General features: G+C 51.4%; 7 protein-coding genes across 7 annotated transcripts; 3 read left to right on the top strand and 4 right to left on the bottom strand.

Annotated features, from left to right (window-relative positions):
- Positions 1-567: 567 nt before the first annotated feature.
- Positions 568-3,443, bottom strand: N7473_003037 (putative translation elongation factor EF-1 subunit; the record flags this gene model as incomplete). The annotated part of the gene is made up of 5 exons (XM_057148977.1): positions 568-1,775; positions 1,835-2,008; positions 2,060-2,779; positions 3,011-3,076; positions 3,212-3,443. The coding sequence occupies 5 exons, from the start codon at positions 3,441-3,443 to the stop codon at positions 568-570; spliced, it is 2,400 nt and encodes a 799-aa protein (XP_057012631.1).
- Positions 3,444-4,028: 585 nt separating this feature from the next.
- pan2n2 (poly(A)-specific ribonuclease) lies at positions 4,029-7,714 on the bottom strand (the record flags this gene model as incomplete). The annotated part of the gene is made up of 3 exons (XM_057148976.1): positions 4,029-5,022; positions 5,089-7,505; positions 7,586-7,714. 3 exons carry the CDS (start codon positions 7,712-7,714, stop codon positions 4,029-4,031), a joined length of 3,540 nt encoding a protein of 1,179 aa, XP_057012630.1.
- Positions 7,715-8,629: 915 nt separating this feature from the next.
- On the bottom strand, positions 8,630-11,127 carry N7473_003035 (ESCRT-0 subunit protein HSE1; the record flags this gene model as incomplete). The annotated part of the gene is made up of 9 exons (XM_057148975.1): positions 8,630-9,279; positions 9,334-9,549; positions 9,611-10,249; positions 10,307-10,427; positions 10,480-10,578; positions 10,635-10,710; positions 10,794-10,828; positions 10,907-10,956; positions 11,088-11,127. 9 exons carry the CDS (start codon positions 11,125-11,127, stop codon positions 8,630-8,632), a joined length of 1,926 nt encoding a protein of 641 aa, XP_057012629.1.
- Positions 11,128-12,808: 1,681 nt separating this feature from the next.
- Positions 12,809-15,579, bottom strand: pakA (mitogen-activated protein kinase kinase kinase kinase STE20; the record flags this gene model as incomplete). The annotated part of the gene is made up of 5 exons (XM_057148974.1): positions 12,809-12,913; positions 12,989-13,323; positions 13,384-13,483; positions 13,547-14,755; positions 14,851-15,579. 5 exons carry the CDS (start codon positions 15,577-15,579, stop codon positions 12,809-12,811), a joined length of 2,478 nt encoding a protein of 825 aa, XP_057012628.1.
- Positions 15,580-16,963: 1,384 nt separating this feature from the next.
- On the top strand, positions 16,964-18,805 carry N7473_003033 (Zn(II)2Cys6 transcription factor domain-containing protein; the record flags this gene model as incomplete). Its single annotated transcript, XM_057148973.1, has 3 exons — positions 16,964-17,049; positions 17,129-17,173; positions 17,269-18,805. 3 exons carry the CDS (start codon positions 16,964-16,966, stop codon positions 18,803-18,805), a joined length of 1,668 nt encoding a protein of 555 aa, XP_057012627.1.
- A 293-nt stretch (positions 18,806-19,098) lies between these two features.
- Positions 19,099-19,814, top strand: N7473_003032 (uncharacterized protein; the record flags this gene model as incomplete). Its single annotated transcript, XM_057148972.1, has 2 exons — positions 19,099-19,383; positions 19,455-19,814. The coding sequence occupies 2 exons, from the start codon at positions 19,099-19,101 to the stop codon at positions 19,812-19,814; spliced, it is 645 nt and encodes a 214-aa protein (XP_057012626.1).
- Positions 19,815-21,553: 1,739 nt separating this feature from the next.
- On the top strand, positions 21,554-22,679 carry N7473_003031 (SMP-30/gluconolactonase/LRE family protein; the record flags this gene model as incomplete). Its single annotated transcript, XM_057148971.1, has 2 exons — positions 21,554-22,281; positions 22,379-22,679. The coding sequence occupies 2 exons, from the start codon at positions 21,554-21,556 to the stop codon at positions 22,677-22,679; spliced, it is 1,029 nt and encodes a 342-aa protein (XP_057012625.1).
- Between the last annotated feature and the right edge of the window lie 975 nt (positions 22,680-23,654).

The following is a 23,654-nucleotide window of genomic DNA, read 5'->3' as shown; positions in this document are numbered from 1 at the left end:
TGGCTCAATTTCGTCAGAGGGGAGCCACGTTTCAAGATGGGATAATAGCCAAGTGGCCTGTACTGGTATATGGAATGGCGACGGTACAGCTCCGTGTCAAGACAGGATGAAAATCTGTCCTCATGTTTACTGCTATGGTAGGGTTGAAGTATCACCATCCTTGTCGATCAAGAAGCATGGGGCCAAGAATCTGGACCAGGGGGATCTACAGAGCCTCATACATGGAGATCAGGGTTTACAAAGTATGCATGCGCAAGGCATCCACAGTAGGAATCAGAGCAGATTGGGTCCATACTTCTCATAACCCTTAAAGGCGAGAAACTAAAGCCGCCCTCAAAGCCAATTCCAGTGGTCATGTATAGTTAGTTATACAATAGGGCATATTGTCAGTACATACATTCTAGCCCTATTATCTACTGTTAAGCTTTTAAGGTTTTGGGCTTCACTATACGCATCGTTAACCTTGACGGATCACACAGTATGCTCGGATATTCATGTATCTTAATCTATGTTCATTTCTAGATCATGACGACCAAAGATTCATAGCATCATTTGCAGGACTGCCATTTACTCCAACAGCCCCGCGGCCACCGTCGTCCCTCCAGCACGTAGCACAATCCTCGTCGGCGCCTCCAAGGGCACAGCCTGGTCAATCTCCACCACCACACGCGCTACAGTGCCAGGAGCCACAATCTTAGGTCGTTTCTTCAGCGCCAGCCCCGAGGTTTTATCCAGCGAGGCCACGAGCTTGCTGATGCGACCAGGCACGTGTAGACGGCCACGATGAACATCCACTTGCATAGGCATCAAGTGCTCAAAGGCCAGGATCTTGGCGGTAAAGCTCGTGACGGTCTTGATCGGTGCCGAAGCTCGGCAGACCACATCACCGGAACGCAGATGGATCGGGTCAATGTTGGCAAGGTTGAGCACGACGTTTTGACCTGCGACGGCCCAGTCACTGGGCTCGCCGTCCACCTCCACGCTGCGGATCAGGGCAGTCTCGCCGCTGGGCATGGTGAGGATTTGATCACCCATTTGGAGACTGCCAGCGTCCAGGCGGCCTGAGATGGAGATTGGGTTCTGCACACCGCCGCGGAACACGTCGCCAATCGTCATGCGTAGCGGCTTGTCCAGAGCGTGAGTGTATGGCTCTGAGGTTTCCAGCTCCTCGAGGAGTGTTCGCCCCGTGTACCATGAAGCCTTGGGGTCTGCGCTGCGCCGGGTGATGTTGTCACCTAGTACGCCAGAGCAAGGCACGAAGGAGATGTTCTTGGGCTGGAAGCCTGCGGTCGTCAAGAAGGCCGAAATCTGCTGCTCGATCTCTTGGAATCGCTCCGTGTCCCATTGCACGGTATCCATCTTGTTCACAGCAACGATTATCTTCTGAACACCCATGCTTCGAACTAGAAGAGCATGCTCCTTGGTCTGACCCTTCAAACCGGACTCGAACTTGCCCACACTGGAATCGATAACAAGCACCGCAAAGTCCGCCTGACTGGCGCCGGCAATCATGTTCGGCACAAAGTCACGGTGACCCGGTGCATCGACGATGGTGAAGGCGGTGGTTTCGGTCTCGAATTTGTTGGTCGCAATGTCGATGGTAACACCACGTGCACGCTCTTCCGAGCCTTGATCCATCACCCAGGCAAGAGCAAAAGAGCCCTTACCAATCTTCTCAGCCTCTTTCCGATACTTGTCTAATGTACGTTGATCTATCGCTCCTTGATCTGCCAATAACCGCCCCATAAGTGTACTCTTTCCAGCATCCACATGTCCTGCATCTCGTCAGCCATATAATTTCAACTCCCTCAAGGGAAAGAATGCAAAAACCCACCAATCACAACAAAATTAGCCGACTTCTTCCGTGTAGACTTGTTGTATTCCGCCAGCACATCGAGGTTCTTGCTTTTCACAGTAACCTTTTCCTCCACGGAAAGATCCTTCATGCTGCCGGCCAGATCGGCTTGGCCCTTGGCTGCCTTGGAAGCAGCCGGTTTGGATTTGAATCCTACACGTTATTAGGCGAGTGGCTACTAACCCTTTCTGCGGATCGCCAAACCTTTTGCTGTGCTTTGCGCATTCATTACCACGTCATCGGGACTGGGAGCTGCAAAGTCAAAGGGTTCAGCATGGTCCTGGCCGTAAATATGAAGCAGATCCACGTTGTTCGAGTTGAGGTGGCTGGGCTCAGCCATAGTTGGGCCTGCTGCGTTGCCTAGGATGACACTGGCAAAAGTGGATGGAGAAGCACGGATATTTGGTGTTGGTTGTTGCTGCTCTGCCTCTTTCTCCGGCTCTTCTTGCTTTGTAGGTTCCGATAGAGATGGTGGGGGAGGTTTGCTAGTCTCAGGCGCTGGCTGCTGCCGAGCTGGCAAAGACGCAGATGAGCCTGGTTTGCCCAGTCGTCGCAGGCCTCCATTTGTTTCAGATGCCTTTGACAACTTGCTGGCAGCAAGCCGCTCAGAAAGAGACAGAGGTGTCACTGAGGGCTTGAGCGCCGATCCCTCTGAACGCGCAGGTTGTGGCGTTGATGGGTTTTCCGGTGCTGCTGCAGCCTTTTCGCCTTCCTTCTTCTTCCGTGCTGCCGCCAAAGCAGCTAGCTTCGACATCTTGCCAGCAGATTCTGGTGCACCACCCAGCAATCCCAGCCGCGGGTACAGCGGTTCAACGAGGATCTCAGTTTTGCGGTGGGCAGGAACGTTAAGCCAAGGGCAGTCGCGAAAGAAATCGGCCGCTGAGAAGTGCGCTTCGGCAGGTAGAGGAGCAGGGAATCCTGGCACTGGAAGACCTGTTAGAACAACGCCCAAACTTCCAGGTACCGTCAGTCTTGAGGTCTAGGTGAACAAGTGTGAGGTGTTTCACCACCAGGAACAAGGCTCGGCCACATACCTGAGCAAGAGAATTGGACAATGGGATCACCACAACGGGAGGAACGCGCAGATTGTGTTTGTTTCCCGAGCCCAGCCACGAACACCTCGACCAACAAACAAATGAAATCAAATCCACTTACCAGCCTGAACCTTAGGTTTCTGCACAGCTGGTGCCGATTGCTTCTTAAGCTCCTTCTCCTTCTTTCCTGCACACACAAAAACCCCGGTGTTAGCATCAACTCACTGAGTCATAGCAAAGCAAAGCAAATACACCCCCACCACCAAAACCACAACACTGTCTCCAAGACAAGGGAAAGTCGAAGAGGAGAAAAGATACATACCCCTCAAATAATTCACTGCCTTCTCAATATCATTATAATAATGCCATAGAGCTTCCTGGACTTCCTCCGTCGTGGCCGTTACCGACGGTTGCCCCGCGCGAAGCTGCCCCAGGACCGCCGCGGTACACTGTTGCAGAAACTCCTGCTCCTCGGGATCAGGCGAGTCGTACCCATCATCATCCTCGAAGTGATCGTCGTCGTAGCCGACATTCTTCACGCGGTGTCTCGACATCGTGTGTGGTTGACGCGGGGTAGGTAGAAGGGAGAAGGGAAAGTTGTTTGCGACTTGGCGGGGAGGAAGCGGAGAGGAGGAGAGGAGGGGTGGTGGTTAGCGCTGGAGGGGGGAAGGGAGTGGTCAATTGTGGAAAGTAAGGGGTAGTTAGAAATGGAAAAAGTCAGAAAATGACAGGTCAAGGTCTCTGTTGCTGAGACGATGTTCTTGAGAAAGTCGAGTTCGCGAACAGAAAACGGAACGTGTTTTGTTGGGTCGAAGCGATTCTTCGGTCCACGTCATTCTCCACTGCGTTGCTGAGGCTCCCGCGATATGTCATACCATAACTTCCTGTAGAAAGATAACTCGACCATCCCATAGAAGCAATAAGTGTACGGTCTTTTTGTGAACATCCAAAACTGTGAAGTAGAAATGTATTCGTGACTGTGTACAATCGCTATTGCATCCATAAAACTACGTCTATGCAGTCTCAAAGAACATGCCATGTGCTATAGGGACCATCGCCAAAAACCAAAGGAGTAAAACAAGAATAAAAATTTATTGGCATGCCTCGAAACTAACCAGCCCACTGCGCAAGGCACAAGTTCATCGCAGCGGACTGCCACCGAAAAAGTCGCCCGCGCCGGGGCCAGAGAAAGTGCCATTACTAGGGGTTAGGGCGATCGAGCGCCGGAAAGCCTGACGGGGTGTAGTAGGAGCGCTGGCTGGGCCAGCTGTAGGGGTAGACGTGTTCACCGGTGCGGCGGCCGCTGCAGAGGCTGCAGTTACACTAGCAGCATCGGGGGTGTTGGGTGTGTTGCGGCCGCTGTTTGAGAGGGCGACGGCTGTACCAGGGCGTGAGAGGACGGCGGCTGTGCTAACGCCACCGTTCTTAGGAGGGGGTCGGAAGCCATGCTTTGATCCTTCGCGGAAGATTTCTTCTAGCATGTGGGCGACGATGCCCGCGTCTTCGTACTCTTGGAACTTCTTCCACAGGCGCATAGCCATGCGGGCGTCCTCGATGGAGTCGTGGCCGTGAATGACGTCGGAAGTCGGCTCTTCTTGGATGTATTCTTTAAATACAGCCCAAGCCAAGTATCGGAGACTGAGACGACGGTTCTTGCTGGGGTAGAAAAAGAGGTATTGCGTGTCCACGGTTTGGGACTTCGGCACCTGGATGTTGATCTTGCGGAAGTCCGAGGCCAAGCCGTGACCGACAAAGATACATCCTAGGTTCAACAGGAGCCAGAGCTTCTTGTATGCTGCCTTTAGAGGAACGAGATTATGCTCGCTAGTCCGCGGATCGAGGTCGCCGGGTTTGATACCGGAGTACTGAGTGACATAGTCGACGATTGGCTCACGGATGGTGATGTAGTCGTCGATAAAAGGCACACCCTCGTCCACGCCCGAGGCCCGCAAGACCGAAACTCGGGCCAAGCCACTCTTGTTGGGCCGGACGATCTCTTGGGACCCGTCAGCCTTGACATCAATCTCGGCCTTTTCAAGGTCCACGAATTCGGTATCGAGGGCCACGGGTGTGCCGGTTTGTGGCTTCTCTTCCTCGGTCAGTGTACGGCAGGACTCAACTTGGTGGCCACCACTGTATTATTTGTTAGCATGGTACTTTCACTCGGGATCGCACTAAAGCTCAGGAGCTAATACTTACTTCAAAGACCACTCGCGGAACAGCAGAGTGGTATCCAAGCAGCTCTTCCAAGAGTCATCGACACCATGACGCGCGCTTCTTACTTGGAAAGCCAACACACAAGGCTGCTTCCACGGCTGGGTAAAGCTAAGCGCCTCTTCACGATCCACCTCGGTAACCAAGAAGTCGTTGAACAGATGCCATTTATCCTCTGGTTCCTGAGTCTCCGGCTCCGAGATGGAAACATTGATAAACGATACCAGATGCGGTTTCTGATGCTCTGGAATATCGATCTCCGCCACTAAGCCTACCAGATCGTACACCACAAGTCCGGGCGTGTTATTCTGCTCGCGTGACCGAAGCTCATCACCCTCGAAACACATTACTTGTCCATTTTCAATGACCACACCGACAGCGTCCGGCAGCCATCCGGGAATCGACCACAGACGACGACAGATAGGATTCGTCAAGGCAGCATTCAGGACAAGGATCAAAGGCATCCGGTGAATAGTCTTCCGAATCATCACTTGCTGGTAGCGCCGGCAGTAGTTGCACCACCCTCGGTTCTGCGTCTCGCGCTCGATACTCGCGCGCAGAATGCTGGAGAATCGGAACGCCGGGTTGCGTCGTGCATGTTTGATATCCAAGTTGGGATAGAGAAGCTCATTTGCAAGAGAGTTACCCGGGCGTACAGTCTCGTTCTGGCAGAACATGCACCGGATGGACTCCGACGCAATAGTAGCCAGGCGCTGGTCCAGCTCTTCAGAGCTAGGCTGGATCATCCTGAAATCATGTGCAATCTGCGTGAGGAAGAAGCGATTCACGGCCTGAATCGCGGTGGAGAGAGATTTGTTTGTAAGGTTTTCCTCAAGGAGACCCAGGTTAGAAGCCTCACGGAAACTGCTGAATGTTTTCAACAAGTTGGTAGCCTGGCAATTCTGACCATTGGCTTTCTCTAGCATGTCGAATAGATAGCCCAATTCGCACAGGAGGCAGTGCTCAAAGATACAAGAACCAGCAGCATGGGTCAGGGAAAGATTCCGGAAGAGAGGGATGAATTTGAGGAGTTGAAGGAGAGAATTCGTGAAGGAGTTGGCGATGTGAGTCTCCAAGCCAGAGAAAGTAGTTTGGTTGTAGAATCGGAAGTCAAAATCGTCAACGCCGAATCGACTGTACTTGATCTCGACGTTGCTGTATTTAAGAAGGGGGTCATCCTCACTCTCGCCGTTGATTTTCGCGCCCGCCAGTGCCTCGGCCGTGTCACTAACAGAACCCCTCACGTCCGACTTGCTCTGATCCCGAGCCTTCTCGCTCAGGAACTTGGGTGCAATGAGGGCAGGCTCGGCTGCAGCTAGTGCACGGGTGTTCTCGACTTGATACCGCCGAGTCTTTCGCGGATTAGGTGCTCCGTGCCCGACTTCCGCTTGGCGTAGATATGGCAGCAGAGACTGGTCCAATTGAGGTGGCGGGCTTCCCACTTCGAAGACGAGATGGCTCGGCCATGCAGAAAAGAGACGATCATGGTAGTAGGGCATTCCGACCATGTTCAAGGGAGTCTCAGGAGACCAGTCGATGGGAGGTGGTCGAGTAGGTACGTCGGCAAATTCAATCTCCTTGCTCATCTCGTTGAAGTGAACCTTGTTAGGTGATCCCCAAAGATGAATGGAACACTCCGCATCATTGATGGCAAGAGCCTCTCCCGATGGAGAAAGGTCAAGGCCCAACATGAAAGAAACATTCGCTTGTCGTAGATTGATCGCATTCGGATTCATCAGATCCACCACTTGAAGCTGACCGGTCTGCGAAGCCACGAAACTCGTCGTGTGTAGTTTCGGGTGCATCCGCACATACGCAGCACCCGCATGGAACGGGATAGGTGGCAACGGCGACAGCGTCTTCAAGTCGTACACATTCGCCAACGGATCAACAATCGGGGACCCGAGATGACGGACCGAAAAGCCGCAAGTGACCAGCAAGTCGTTCCGCGCATCCATATCATTGATAGCAGTACCATGCGCCTTCCACGACTTAACGACCTTGAAATCTGCCAGACTGAGCGCGTTGACAGAACCCGTATCCGTAGCCGCGCAAAGATACCGACTCTTCTTCATGAGGGTATAATTCGAATCGGTATGCAACTTATCCACGATAGTGCCCTTGTCGATATCAATCGTGAACATGGCACGCTGACACCCCGCTACCAGAACCCGATTCGTCTGCGCCGTAAAACTCATACAGCGGAGATCGGTCATCTCCTCGTGTGCCAAATGCCATTGTGTCAAGCCGCGCCGCGTGATCATATGCACACTCTTCGAAGATAGGGATATCACACCGCGTTCGTGAAAGAGTATCTGTCGCACCATACCTTCGGAGACAGGATGCGCGCGAACGGAGGTATAACGCTGCAACTCCGGTCCGTAGAAAGACGAGACTCGGCCCTAACCAGATGAAAGAGAGAATAACATGAGCCCAAAGTTCTATTCCGTCCTACATGTACATAGCAAGAGTCGACACTCACATATTCATTTCCCGTCCATAAAAGTTCCATAACATCGTCAAATGCCACCGTCGTCGCAATCGTAGGTAACCCGTGCACACTCGGCGGTGGCATCGGGATGCGCGACAACTCGTCCCAATCAGCCTCCATCGCGACGGCGGGCTAATCCGGGCGAACGCGCCCAGATTATAATATCAGATAGCACCTGTCTCGTGAATTGAATGCTGGCTCAGGGTCTACAACCTTCACCCGGATGAGAAAAGACCGAGTCCGAGCATCGTCTGCGAGGGGACGCGATTGCGGGGAAGCTATCAGAAGCCTTTGGTGCCGGGCACCTGCCAGATATGGCGCGTCGAAAGAGATATCCGAGTGAGCTATCAGGTATCTGAATTAGTTTCGATCCCGTCACAATGCGAAATCGGAGGATAAGTCCGCCTGGGCCTGTTGATGCGTGTTGTCGTCCGTCTGAAGACCATCGCGGGACTAAGGAGTGATACAGTCACGTGATTCCTGCCCGATAGCGCAGGAAGTATGAACTACAGAGGAGCAGAGGAATATGAACCATGCGTTATAGGGGGTGAGGAAAAGACAAATTGAGACTCAAATGAGGCGAACACGCTATCGTCATCATATAAATGAGCTCAAATTCTATATGAGGAGAGCGGCCAGAACTAGGCGTGAAAGTAATGTGACCGAACTCATTTTTGTCGTGAAGCATTTTAATTAGTGCATCTGGGCAAGAACAGGAAAAGAGATTTTTACAACCCTGGTTAAGACCAAACACCTACACCAGAGAACAACTCATAGGCAGGCTTAACTTCGCGAATCAATCACATTGCTAAAGAGCCCGAGGTATAAGAAGCATATGTACTGGCAAATAATTTAGACCGACTGTCATCGATTGGCTAAAACAACAAAGGCCCAGTGAAAGAAACACGAAAACAGGGGGAAAGGTAAGGCTATTCCATAACCCCGCAAGCAAAAGGAGAGATAATAAACACCACCATTTCCCTGGTATCAAGGTATCACCCAACCGCAGTTAACAAAGATATCGCATAGCCATGTTTATCTGTAGAAAGAAGCGGGGTTTGACGCAGGTACTCCAGCCTGCGAGGGCTGGTACGCTTGGTATTCCCCGGTTGGCGGAGCCGAGGGCGCGGGATTAAAGGCAGTGTACTGGGCAGGTTGAGAAGCAGGAGCAGCACCGGGGATAGGGGGTGGTTGGTGCGCGGGTGGGGATGTTGGGTATGGGGCTTGCTGTGCCTGCTGCTGCTGGGGAGGGAACTGGTGGGGAGATTGTTGGTGCATTCCAGAGGCAGACGGGTCATCGGTAGAGTAGACGGAAGGTGAGTAGTCCTGCTGTTGCTGTTGCTGCTGCTGCTGCTGCTGTTGGAATTGCTGGTGGGCAGTTGGAGGAGCTTGGCCTGAAGCCGGGTAGGGGGGACGTTGGTTGGCAGCAGCTGGATGGTCTACAGGCGAATCGTAGACCGATGTTCCGAGTTCTTGTGGCGAATCATATGTTGACTGAGGGCGGTGGTGTACAGGCTGGTAGGAGTCCGGTTGCGGGGTTTGCTGCTGTACCAGTGGCTGTGCCAGAGGCTGGGCTCCACCTGGGTACTGAGAACGAGGATCGGGGGAGTGAGACGCGGGTCGGTATGGCATCGACTGTTCCGCGCCGTAGTACGCATTGGGCTGCGACTGTGGGGTTGGTGTATCTAATACCTCAATGAGTGGATGTTCAACTAGACCGGGTGGTGGGACAAGCAAACCTTGGGGTCGAGGACTGAAGTATCGCTGATCCGGTTGAGGAGCACCCTGAGGAGGACCCTGCGGGTATCCAACAGGGGCCGCGGCAGGATATCCGTATGGTGGCTGTCCAGGACGTCCATACTGAGCCTGTGGTGGATGAGCCATTGAGGCCTCCAACAACGACTCGTAGTCACGACGAGCTTTGATGAATTTCTCGTTCAATTGAGTGAACTCATCTATATCATGATCAGTCATATCAGTCATAACAACGGCCAAAGCAAGAATCAAGATACATACCTTTCTTCTGCGAGTACTTCCCAATAAGCTCAATCAGCTTAGGGCGAATGGCCAGCGTAGAGTGATAAAGGGTAGTAATCTCCTCGTTCTCCTGAACGTTCAAGTCCGAGCTTCGAGTGCTCAGCAGTGTCAGGAGCTTCTCAACGTTCTTGATCTGGCCAAAGACCTCGCCTTCCATCTGTGCCTCCCGGTGCAGCTCTTCCACAGTAGGATCGGGAAGCTTCTCCACATAGTTCAGAGGGAAAATACCCGTCTGTCCGCGTAAAGAACCCTTCCACCAATCCTTGTACACTGATTCCAAGACCGCAATGATATCACCCTTGCGGAATTGAAGCTCTCCGGGCTCCGAGGGCTGGAAGTCGAACAAAGCTCTGACGCGGGACACGGTAGCCGCGGATGTGCCCGAGGGAACGGGCTGAGAGATAGCAGCATCGGCCGTGTTTGTTGGAGCTGGCGCGGACGCAGACGAAGATGCAGCTGCCGCCGAGGAGGACTCAGCTTGAGGTGCCGGGCCTGGTGGCGGATTCTTATCCTTGATGGAGAGTGCAAGTGCCATCTGCAATTCCTCTTCTTCCTTCTGTCGGTCGACATCGGTCATCGCGCTCTTAACGGGCTTCGACGGAGGCTGCAGGTTGGGGTCTATAGAATGATTGGTCAGTAACTCAACCAGAATGCTGGCAGAGAAAAGGTACCTACTTTGAGTCTTCAGCTTCATGTAGGCCTGTTCCATAATGCCAAAATCCGGGTTTGAAGAGAACATCTCTGTCCAGTCCTGCATCCGTTCCAAAATTTTCGACTTCACTTGTTGATGTGTGTTCTAACAAGTCGTCAGCAACCATTATGTCGTGGAAGGGGTCAGCTCCACCTACACGATCAGCCGCCAGGCGCAACAGCGCATCAGTAAAGCTCCTCGAGGCCAGCTCGCGATGAATCTTGGGGCCACAGTTCTGCGACAAGGAATTTCCAAGCTGTAGAAGTGAGGTTAGTAAACCCATACACCAAACTCGAAGAGCGAGATACGCACCTCCAAAGTATAAAGCTGCACATTGGCATTCCTATGCGCCAACCGTTTAATCATAGCCGCAACAGCCTCTTTCGCCCTATTTAACCAAACTCATGATCAGCATTCAGCCCCCATAGCAGCCTCACTCAATCCCATTGGGCGCAAGTGTAAACAACATACCCCGACTCTTCCGCAGCGACCTTATCACAGACATCCTGTCACCACCAAGCCAAGTCAGCTCCTGGGATCTCAAATCCCCTCATTTATGATTCCCGCCGCTCCGCATCACGCACCAGAATATATTCCCAATTCTCAGAAGTCAGGTTCTCGTCTGTCGCCTTGGCTATACGGATAATCGCGTGGTTAGTATAAATCCACAACAAAACATCTCACGAGTCTCGCACTCCGTCGCAGCTCAGCTCCGGGGAACTCCCATCAACTCCACCTCCGACTGCAGTATCCAGCACGACTTACCGACGGCGTCGTCAAAAGCATTCTGCTGCGCACGAAACATTGCCACGGGTATCTCCTCCAGCAAAGCCGAATAGTCACGGGTAATACGTAGCTGTTGTAGGGTATCGGTAACGGTATCGTCGGTAACAAGTCAGGCACCGCTCCGCTCCTCGGCTTAAGCTAAGCAGTTCGATCGCGAAACAGATATCCAAGCGAGAGTACTCCGTGGCTAGCCTCAATCAACCAGAACCAGAGCCAAACTCTCCAAAAAAGAAAACCGAGGACGTAACCGTGTAGCTAGCGACAGTCGGGGCTCCGTCCAGCACTAAATGCGGGGAGTGGATTGGGGGGTTGAGGAAGAAAGCAGGGTGCGGTGCGGTTGAGTTGGTATTTGGGCCAACACTCGAGCTGGTAAATTTGAGAGGTGTCGATGTGCGAGGCGAGTAAGTGGCGAGAATAGAAGCAAACGTAAGCTTCAAAGGAAATCAAGTGCTGCGCTTGTCTTGACGAACGGGAGTTTTCAGGTTCGATGATCGTGGAAGCCTGCGTGTTGTGTCAGTGCTTCTGGTTGCCGTCCGGGCGGAACTGAGTCAGCAGAACGATGACGACGGTGGGAAGTGGACGGGGGGAGCTTTTAGGGGCGAAGCTCGGATGTACTTATTCTTAGTTCAGGGCCCACGGGAATTGGTGTCTGCCTTGGATGTGAGAATTTCTTCGAGAAGAGATTTTTTGCTCTGGTTCTCGTGGCTGAATAATGGATTTTGCTTAAGCAGTCAATTTTGCCCCCCCTTGAAAGACTGTCAGATGTAGGCTCCGGCTTTTTATCGGTGTTGATTTGTTACATTGCTGGTGACTGAGATAAATATATATCCACACGTATGTACTTCGTACACTCGTACTCGTTTAGTTTGCGGCTGTGACGATATCTTTCCATTGACCACTTCAACCAGCATTTGCACAACCTAATCCCAAAGGTTAAGAAGATATAGAAAGATAGACCAAGATCGCTCAAACCCAGTGTAGCATCACAAGAAAGAATCAACCCACGGCCGAAAATATGCGAAACCAAGCGCAGTATGAATCCCACTTATCAGAGAGTCACCAGCAGTACATGGACACAAAGCACAACCCACGGCAGAGAAAGCATCGGGCGAGGTTCAACCCACTTAATCACCACACTCGAGATGGGCATCCTCGAATTGCACGGCAAAATGCCAGATAATAGAACTACATAATGCTACAGACACACACATGGCCCCTGCAGGGAAAGGCGGAAAGGCAACAAAAGAAAATAGGGGAGATAAGATAAGATGAGATGGAGTGAATGGAAAATAAAGAAACAGTAGAACCCAGCCGGCCTCGTCCTAGTCTTCCACAGGCAGATCAGAGAAAAACAAACAAGACATAAGACCGAATAGATCTTTTTTTCATCGCAAAGCACAATGAAAAAGGACTGATAAGAATGAGAAGAAATAATGGTTCAAATGGGAATATAATAAATAGATCAGAAGAGGTAAAATAAACGGGACTGACTCCAACGACATGGTGATGCGAAATATGTTGACATGCCGGAATCGAATCTAGAAGAAAAACATCGGGAGTGACGGGGTATCTGAACGAGACGAGACGAGAAGGGGAGACAGAAACAGAATGGAAAGACCAGAAGAAAGTAAAAATGGAGAACCGAAACGAAACGAAACATTGACATCGAAGGAAGAAGACAGAAGAGGGAATCTGGTCGATTAAGCGCCGCCTTTCTGCGCTTTCTCTTGGGCGCGGCTGATACGCGCAGCCTTGACTAGGGGGGCGAGGTGAGTGAGTGGAGAGCACAGGCCCATGAAGGGATGCTGTATAAAATGTTAGTGGGATGATTCAATAGAAGAGTTGGAATTGAAAAAAAACCAGGATATGAGCTGACATACCTTCAACAAGTCGTGAGCCGAAGCACGCTTCTCCGGGTCGACCTTCAGGGCCAAGTGGAGGAAGTCACGGAAAATGTGCGACAGTTGATGCTCATCCTTGATCTTGGGGGTTCCGTTTGTGGCGATCAAGTAGAGGGCGCGGAGTGGCGATTCGGTCAGATAAGGTGGTTCGCCCTCGATCATTTCAATGGCCATGATACCCAAACTCCAGATGTCAACCTTGCGACCGTACTCTTTGCGAGTGACGACCTCGGGCGCCATCCAGTACGGGGTACCGACCATGGTGTTGCGCTTGTTGTGGGAATCGTTGATCTGGGCACAGAAACCGAAATCGGCTATATAGGATATTAGTATTGTGTTGCAAGTTAGATTAGAGAGGAAACGGGAGATCGTACTCAGTTTGATGTTACCCTCTAGCGAGAGCAGGATGTTATCTGATTTGATATCACGATGAATGACACCCTTTGAATGCAAATGCTGAAGACCGCTCAGAGTCTAGAATAGTTTCGTCAGCAATTCCGTAACCCAAATCCAAAAGCTTGTTCTAGGGGTACTCACCTCACGGCAAACAGCGGCAATCTGCCCTTCACTCATAATATTGAAGGTGACCACGTCCGTCAGACTGCCACCCTCCATGTACTCCATGACAACCCACAGATCCAGCCCATGCAAAAAGCTCTCCAGGAAATTAACAATGTTCTTGTGCTTGCTATCCTTCATCACGAGAATCTCGTTGATGATTAGGTCCTTCTTCGGCTGGAGGTCGAGGTTCATCTGCTTGATAGCCACGCAGTTGTTGGTACCCGTCTCATACGCGGTGTAGACACCACCGGAAGCACCTTGGCCAATCTTGTTCAAGCTGTGATACAATTGAGTAGGATCGCCGGGACGGCAAATCTGAAGTAGACGCTGGCGCACATCCATGACCGTGCTCTGACGCTGCTGGCGTTGTCGTGGGCGGGCGGCAGGCGGAGCGCGAGTGCTGGGAGACGCTGAAGCTGGCGACGGATCCGCGGATGAAGGGCTAAAGTTGGTAGCCAAAGGCGGAGGCTGAGGAGGCTGCTGCTGGGTGCGCTGGCTCGTACTCCGATCCAGCTGCTTCGAAGCAATTGCTTGCTGAGCAGCCGCCATGACCTGCTCCTGTTGCTGCTGGTATTGTGTCGGAGAGTCGATCACATTGTGCTTGGGGACCGGGACGCCATTGCGAGAGTTGGAGCGACTGGGCTTGGGCGATGCGGATTTCACGGGTCCTGTCTCGGGCATAGGGGGTGCCCCGTATGATGCGCCATATGGATCTTGAGTAGGTCGCTGCGGCAGAGCAGTAAAGCTTTGCGATACGGGAGGTTGCGGCGGTGGGCGGGCTGGAGTCATGCCGGTTGGGGGCTTTGGAGGCGCACGATGGGGGACCATACTACCCAGAGGCGGGGACATGGCGGCGGCTGGCGATACTGCGGGAGGACCCCGAGGAATTGGCGGCGGCGCTCGCGGGTTCTCAAAACTACTTTCATGATTTTGCGGGAATCGGGGGCTACCGGGTGGCGAGGTTCCCGTCGCGGGTGTAGTTGTCGTCGTCGTCGTTATCGTGGGCTTGTATGATGCATTGTCGAACTTGTGCCAGACCTCATCATCATCTCCACGTGTGTTCTTTTCGTAGAATCGCATAATATCCACCATTGTCTGCGGGTGTTCCTCCTGCTCCTTCTTGGAGATACCATTTTCCTGCAACAGCCGCTGCCATTCCTTTGGCAGACCAGTGAACTGACCAGTCTGGTTATCATATCCCACGTGCGTTACATGCACTGGATTCTCTGGGGCAGAAATCTTAATGTTGCGAGGTGATCCGAGCATGCTATTGACAAAACTGGAGAAGCTGGCCTTTTTGCTTCTTCCTGCCCGAGGAGGGGGGGGCCCGAGGCGGCGCTGGCGGCGCCGTTATTGACTTCATCAGAATAGCGCTTATCATGGTGAGACCGCTCGGTCTCCCGATGCGCAAAGGAGTCCATCAAACGATTCGGTAGGGCGGTGAAGCTGGCTGATTGTCGGAGAGTTTGGCGGCCTCGTGGGTCGTCGGGACTGGTGTGATGAGAACGCAATGGCGGTGGCTGTGGTTGTGATTGATACTGCTGGGGTTGATGATCGGGCTCGGCGCTATTCTCATCAAGCGCACTGAGCATACCCCGCGTTTCAAAGGATGAGTTATTGAGGTCATCCGAATTGCGTTCATTATAAGAAAAGCGATTGGAGCTTCGAGTCCTGGAGCGCGAGGAGCTGCTAAAACCGGGGAAATAGGTCGAGGACCCCTCATCGACGACGGGGGAGGGCCCACCACTGTGCTGGCTATGTTGGCTGTGCTGGCTATGCTGTTCGAGCGAGGAAGATGAGGAGCCAAAGGCAGCGTTAGAGCGCGACCGGACGTGCTCTCGACTGCCACTAGGAGAGGAGCGTGGATAAACGGGGGCGGAGGGGTGACGTTTGAGCGAGGTAGTGCTTTGATGACTCCGAAGAATGCGCGAACTGAAGCTAGGGGGATCCTTGTGCAATTTGCTAGACGGGCGGCGGAATTTCAACGAGAAATTACTTTCTGAACTCATGGTGGGCAGATTAGGGGGTGGTCACTGTCGCCGGGGGACAGGACACAGGACGAGATTGGAATTGGGCCGAGGAGAGGGGGAATCAGGAGAATTTTCCAAGGCCAATTGGGGATTGGGGAGATATCTGCGACCGTAAAGGTCACGGTCGGGGGCGGGTAGGCCTGTGACTGGCAGTAATTCTCTGATCGGGGATTATAATTAAGGTGGTGTGTGGCGGGATCGAATAGTAGGGTCGTCAGAATTGGGGGGTGAGAAGGGGGAGGATCTTTTCTGGAATGACGAGAAGAAGAATATAATGAGAGAGGAGAAGGTGAGTGTTGCTCTCTTCAGATTTGAGTTGTGCCAGTGTCAAAAATGGCCCAAAGTGGCCGGGCACGTGGAAAAGCGGAGAGAGAGGAGGAAAAAAAGGGAGGACCACTACTAGAGCACTAGTACTGACTGTAAGTCACGCTTCTTACGCGGGTGGCTGGTTGGCACCGATGACGCCCGGACCTGACAAGGGTGGCAGGTTTGGCAGGATAATTCGACACGATAGATCGATTGAAAGCAGGATAAATTATGATCAAGATTTAAATATATTAATATCTGTATAGAATTGAATATTTTCAATTTCTATCACTGATATAATCTTCTTCTTGACTACCAATAACCTTGATTGTGATCATACTACTCATACTTCTTGGTAGACGGACTACTGTCTCTCCTCTTCACCTCTAATTTCTCCGAAGCATTCTAGATTTTCGAGGGCCCCCTCTTCATTTCCTCATTTCACCCGAGTGGATGGATGAACGGGGCTAAAGTGGGCAGCAAGTGGACACCCAACGTTGGGCCTTGACCAAACGCGGGACAAGAATAGAAGTGGATTGCTTCCACTGACTAACCCAACCTGGGACGATGGAAATGATTCCTTTCCCTAGCGTCAGACCAAAGTAGGTTAAGTAGTACTGCACATCGATACTAGTCTCATAGTTAAGGACAGTACTGTAGTGCTGGTTCTTCTACGGAGTACTGTGAAGCTTTGAGGGCAATTTACCCATCTCATCAATCATAGCCTACAACACAGTTGACTCGACAGCACTGTATAAGAATACCATAGACAGAACACCATTGCTATCCGATCACCTCACTTTCTGCCGGTACACTGCACTGCCATCTTAATCCATTTCCTCCTGAATACTCGCAGGTCGCCTACCTGGAATAAGATCGCCTAATCAGCATGATGATGAACGACTTCCGACCGCCCGTGATTTTCGCCCCCACTCTCAGCTACGGCATGTCTTGATATCAGACACAAGAAGACGGTCTCTTCTACAGATCTTTAATCTGCAACGTCACACTAAATAGATGGAGACTGATACACAGTTCCTCCGAGTCTGAATTCACGATGTCGCTTCAGCAGCCAGTCTCCAAGCTGTGGAAGCGGACAAGAGAGAGTAAGCCCAAAGTGCGCACTGGCTGCAAGACTTGCAAGTTAGTACAAGACCCCCATGCCAGACCCCCTTGGCTAATTTGAAATTAATCTATAAACGCGTCACTAACCCTGATCTAGATTTCGACGAGTCAAATGTGACGAAGGGAAGCCCACTTGTACTCGGTAGATTAACCTTCTTTCCATTCATTCACTTGGCTTCCCTTTCTTGACTTTGCCTCCCATCTTCCTGGCTTTATCAACAACTAACAACCCTGTAGATGTACCAAAGCCGGAAGAATTTGCGAGGGCTATGGAAGTGGAGCGCCTAAATCAACTTCCCACCTGGCTAGGCCACTAGCCCCGGCACCAGCTATTGACGACCCCATCGAACCGCCCGCGCTAGAGTTCTTCTTCATCAAGACTGCTCCCCAGCTCGCAGGCTTCTTCGGGAGTGCCTTCTTTCAACACAGCGTGCTCCAGCAAAGTCTCGCCGAACCAGCCATACGCCAAGCGATTGCAGCCATAGGCATTCTACACGAGCAAACAGCGACAGGGAGACAGAGTCCATCCCCAAGTAAACGCCCGCCAAATGTCCACATCAAGCTATACAACCGCTCCATCCGCGCAGTCCTCGACAAGGTCGCCGTCAGTCCCAATGCAACCCCATTACTCGCAATGACAAACGTCCTCTTCACATGCCTCGAGATCTTCCAGGGGAATGCAAAAGCCGCCGCAGACCATATCACCGCGGGTATCAAACTGCTGCAAGCATGGCGCGAAAAGAATGGTGGGCCGACCATGCCCTGGGGCCGGAAGTATACTTCTTTCGAGGTGCAATTCATGGAGACGGAGGTCGCGCCGCTACTGAGTTTATTCAACACGAACGCGGTCGAATGCGCCGGCGGACATCGCAGTAAATTCCTCTTGAATCCTGTAGACGAGCACGGCGCATTACTCCTCGCCACTCGATTCGAGACTGTCAACGAAGCTCGCATCGGACTCATCGATATGATCACCGATGTAACATGTGTCTGTAGCGGGTTAGACGATGGTCTCATACATAGACCCCTCGCCGACATCGACGCCGTCGTAATCTCGCAATCCGTACAACAGAATCTCGAGCGATGGCAACGAAACGTAGATGATCTAATCCGCCGGCAAAAATGCACCTGGGATGCGAAAGAGCAGCAGATCGCAGACGTGATCAGCATAATCAGGCTTGCCACTATGTTCGGTGTACGGGCATACGAGGCCCAATCCGAGTGTGAATGGGACAATCATCGACCCGAGTACGAAGACCTGATTTGTTTCGCCGATGCTATTTTTTCAGATCGAGTCCGGTTTCCGGACGAGATATCTCGTACACTTAGTTTGGACTTTGGATTGATATTTCCCTTGCATGCTGTGGCGTGGAAATGTCGTTGGCCTAGCTTACGCCGTCAAGGATTGGACTTGCTGTGTCGCAGTTCGAGGCGGGAATGGCTCTTTGAGGCCCAGCATTATCATGCTATTTTCTCTCGGATTATGGAAATTGAAGAAGCGAGTTGTGGTTTGCCACCGGGTGTACAGCCTCAGGATGACTGGTTACCTGCTGAGCATGCCCGGATTTGTGACTTTCTGGTGGAAGGGAAGCCTAACCCGGCTGGAGAGATTGCTGTCTATGAAGTGACGTTTTTTAGTAGACCTCAAGGTAGTAGCGGTCCCTTGAGGTCAGTCACTGAGCAGATGCGATTAGGGTCGTCGCAGACTGTACAGGCTGCGGTGCCGACGAATATGTTTGGGCGTAGGTTAGAACGCGAGGTGGAAGGTCACTGACTTGATATTGGGAGACTGATAAATGGTGTTTACATACAAGGATTCATAGAAATGATGTAATACGAATACACAAATGTCTGACTGCTAGAGGTCTCAGCTAGTACCTCTTACCCCATTCACCCTGATTGGCATTCATATGGGCCTACTTGTGCTTTCATCACCTCCACGTGACCCTCGTTTGTTGACATATACGAAGCCATCCCTCACCTTCAACCAACCTCAAGATTAGCCGCTCAGTCACATTTCTAAAGCAAGTTTTACAGCTCACCTCCTTCATCAGTATTTATTGCGCTATGGTAAAACCTCAAGACAGATTCTTCTCCGAGGGCCAATGCTACTTCGATCCAAGCGAAAACCCCAGGACCGAAACTCGTTGCAATGTCTGGGACTGGGATCGTCTGCCGATGGTCAAAGTCAAAGGCACTGCCAAGCTGTTCCTTCCTGACGAGAACATCGAGATCCAAATTTTGGCACAGTTCGCTGATTACCTGTCCTCGGAAGTTCGGGCAATTACTGTCGACGATAATGGGCTCCTTACTGGCGTCTCGACCGATCCGGAAGAGGATGATACTCTATTTGTTGCATATCTTCCCTTTCAAATGCTGACTCACTCTCTGATTGCTGCACAATCCATTACTCTAACCTTCAGGAGCTTGATCGACTTGGACCAGGTGTTGATCTCTTAACATACAAAGACGAACTCGGGATTACTCAAAAAGTCGCCTTCAAATTCAACCCCCTGGACAAACCACGACGAGTGCAGATGGCCTGGGACGAGCTCAATCTTCTCAAAAGTCTACCATCACATTCAATTATCGTACCCTTTGATCGCGTTGTCCTCGAAGATGTCGAATCTCGGGTAATCGGATTCACAACGAAGTACATTTCAGGCGGAACACTCGATAACATAAATATTCCTTTTCGATTTAAATGGCTGAAACAGCTTACCCAACTCGTGGATTTCCTGAACCTAGAACTGGGAATCATGCATCAAGACATTGCACCTTGAAATATGCTCATCGATCCCGACACACAGAACATCCGCCTCTTTGACTTTGACTGGGCTGCGAGCGGAAAGAAACGCTTGCTTGATGGTTGAGACGACGTGACTGGGGTGGTATTCAGGATATACGAGCTCATCACCAATGATAGACGTTTTGCAAGTATTCCCCATTGGGATCGGAACATAGATATGGTGCAGGGTCTCTCGGAGTGGACTTGTAATCGAGAGCTGGACTCTGACGTATCGACGTTCCGCAACTTTTTGAACGAATGGGTAACGAAGCAAAAATCTGATGGGGATATGGAACGATACCTTCATGCACCCGACCGTCTCACTTGGCCGGATTTACCAACTGCGCCCGACTAGGATGTACCCTTCGAGATGGGCAAGACTTCAGATGGAGCGGTGAATTGGGCAACGGGACCACGGTTTAGACACACTGCGATGGAGAATGGGCAATATTGTTTTTGTTGGGAGAGACTGCCACAGAGGAGCGTGTTAAGGAATGCTTAAAATGGAATGCATCAGATGATTTATAGAATATAGCGCTTAATCACATAGTAGCCAGTTGGAGTTTAGTAAGGGACATGGCTCATTCGTACAGTCGGCCCCTTATGGATTTCGCTCAGTGAGCGTATCCGGCTGCTAAACTCGACCCACGGAGTATGATCACGTCGGGAGCTCATAGAAGGCTCGGTAATCAGATTAGTACGCCTAGAGCTGTACTCTAATCTACACGGTGAGACCCAGCGACAACAAGGTGGGGATATAGCTGATTTCCTCGTAGCCTAGCCATAGAGCTAGCCCGATATGAATCATCACGAACAAGTCCTCGCCCCAGGTTGAGCCCCTAATCTACGTTATTGAATGGCCTCGGCACTAATGAGTTGGACGACGTACGAAGGACAAATTTCTTCGCGTTTGGTTAGAGATCGGCATCAACGCCTGCCTTCTCACTCATATAAGGACGTATAATGGACCTGTCACTCTGGCTAACATTCAGGCACAGGGCCACGCGTTCTTCTCGTGATTACCTTGCATAACTCACAAACGAACATGGATGATTTGGCTAGAAGTAGTTTAGTTTCCGCGAGCTGGGGAGGGAGCTGGAGGTGGGTCGAGGGTTTATTCAAACTTCAGTATGTCGAGAATTAACTCAGGAGACCCTTTGTTGAGAGAATGGATGCACGATTCTTGAAACTGACAGCATATGAGTTTTCAGAGCTAGCGTATGTTTCTGTTTACAACTCTCTCAGCCATGGAGCACGATTGCACGCCCTATGCATCTCTATACATACCGCCCCCCACCCATGTCGTCTTGGTAGGTTGTCCAAAACTTTCTTGCACCTCACAAATCCCCTCTAAAACTCACGAGATTTCCCCTTAGAATGACCGTTAAGAAAATAAGACATCAGCCGGTCACGATAGGAAGCCCACCATGGCAAAATTTCCGGAGAACCTCAAGGGTGGGTCTTGGCTTGCCGATCCGAGCAATTCTCAGAAATCGCCGAAAGCCCCCCGAGCAGAATCCGCGGAGCAATGATGTTCAACGCGATTGAGTTTGTGCGGAGTGGATTCGCCTGACATCATTTATTAGCTGCGCAAGCTCCTCCCATTGCCCCAATCTCTTCAACACTACAGGAAAAAAAGCAAGGACATAAATCTAGCTCCGAGATTACTGTACAGCATCCCTGACAACCATCATTGGACGCGCAAGCAAACAATTGAAGCAATCAAGCAGCGCGATGGTGTCCGGCCTCTCCCACGCGAGCCTGCAGGCCAACGCGTCCACCATCCCTTCCAACTACTTCAGAATCTACAACAACGATTTCCTGAACATCCTCGGCTCCGCGCCGAAGCTAGAGCTCCTTCTTGAAAATAATGATTACCCCTTCGCCCACGAGGCGAGCGTGTACATCCCCACCTCAGACTCACTGTTCATATCAAGCAACCTCTTCACCGATCCGATCACCAATAAATCCACCATCAAAGTCACCAAAGTCAACGTGAGCGCCCACCCCGTCACGGCCGAAATCATCAATACGACAATTCCCATGCCTAATGGGGGCGTGAACAACGGCAATGGCATCCTCTGGGCTGCGCAGGGCACCCTCAACGAAACAGGCGGTCTGTTCCAAATGTCCGCGACAGCACCGTACAAGTCTGAGTTGATCATCGGGAACTACTACGGTCGGGAATTCAATTCCATTAATGATGTGGTCGTAGCTAGTGACGGCGCGTTCTGGTTCACGGATCCCATTTATGGCTGGAAGCAGGGGATTCGTCCCAAGCCGCAGCTGCCGAACCAGGTGTACCGGTATGACCCGGCGACTAAGGATGTGCGTGTCGTTGCTGATGGGTTTGGTCGGCCGAATGGGATTTCTTTCTCGCCGGATGAGAAGACTGTGTATGTCAGTGATACGGCGGAGACAGTTGGTGATGGGTCTACTGATTTGCTGCTGCCAGCCACGATGTAAGATTGATTCTCTTTTCCAACCTTTTTGTGGGGTACAGGCAGCTATGCAGCTCAAAAAGAGGAAGATAGCCGTGTACTAATAACCTCTATCCAGCTACGCATTTGACGTGACCACTATCCACGGACAACAATTTCTAACCAATAGACGCGTCTTTGCGATGCCAGGCGACGGAATTCCTGACGGAATCAAAGTTGACCATGACGGCAATGTATACGCAGGCTGCAAAGACGGCGTGAATGTCTGGTCAGCCGGAGGTGTGCTACTAGGCAAGATTCTGATCAAGGATGGGACGTCAAACTTTTCGTTTGGACGTGACGGGCGCATGTTCATTTTGAATGAGAACAAGCTCTTTGCGGCGCAACTGAACCGCACTGTGCGTGGAACGCTATTCTAGACTTAGATATGCGATACGAGATATACGGAGTGTAGGTGCGAATGAGAAAAGATGGAGATGGCGTGATCATGCCGTTAGTCGAGATGATATGTTTCGCAGGCATGAGATGTACAGAAGAGATTCGATCTGGGATCTGGGACCTTGAATGGATTGCGATTGCCATGAATCCTGGGTGTACAGGGGTTGATGGTGTGACACGACTGTACTATAATCCAACCACACTCGAGCTATTAATTCTGCTACTGTTTCCAATATCTTGCCATCGTGCCTAATCTGTGGCCCGTATTTCATCAGCAGGTACCATGGCATGCTGATACGAGCACATTCGAGGCACTATTGGTCATAGCTAAATCAAGCTTCAACGTGCAAGCCCTGCGAACGCCCCTTCCGCGTCATCAGTGATGAAGATGCTTCCATTGTAATCAAGCTTAAATTTGAGGAATGTGTGGTTAACGTGGACGGTGCCTGCATCTGTCGATCGCAAGGATGTTCTTGATGCGAAATGAGCAATTCAAAAGATGAAGATGAAGATATGGGAATAAAAGCTGACTATATATCCCCTAGAGTATAACTTAGCGACTATTTACTTCCTGTCAAGATATGGTAGTCAAACGGATGATCACACTAACTTTAGTCTATGATATAGTCACCATCGGGCGCGGGGTCCTCAATAAAAACATCATCTCAAGATTGAAGCAAAGCCTTGGAACTTGACGATACCCGAGCTTTCCATTTTCATCCTCACTTTTCACCTGCGTGCTGTATTCCGGGTCGGCTGGCTGTCTGATGTCAGAATCCCACTTGATCACTATATAACGTCTCTTTGGCCCAAGCGAGGGGAAATCCCGAAAGTCAGATTGTTGGACACGGGAGAAGGAGGGCCAGCGAGGCTTCTCTATGGAGTACCGAGGAACGCCTTTGGACGCCTTTGGCTAACCTTGACGGGAGACCCGAGCACGCCATGAGTCTCGTGTT

This window comes from Penicillium subrubescens (genome assembly GCF_028828155.1).
Source record: "Penicillium subrubescens strain IBT 31985 chromosome Unknown utg000002l_segment0_segment0, whole genome shotgun sequence".
Lineage (NCBI taxonomy): Eukaryota > Fungi > Ascomycota > Eurotiomycetes > Eurotiales > Aspergillaceae > Penicillium > Penicillium subrubescens.
The sequence above is the reverse complement of the archived record's forward strand: the minus strand, read 5'-3'. Positions and strand labels throughout refer to the sequence as shown.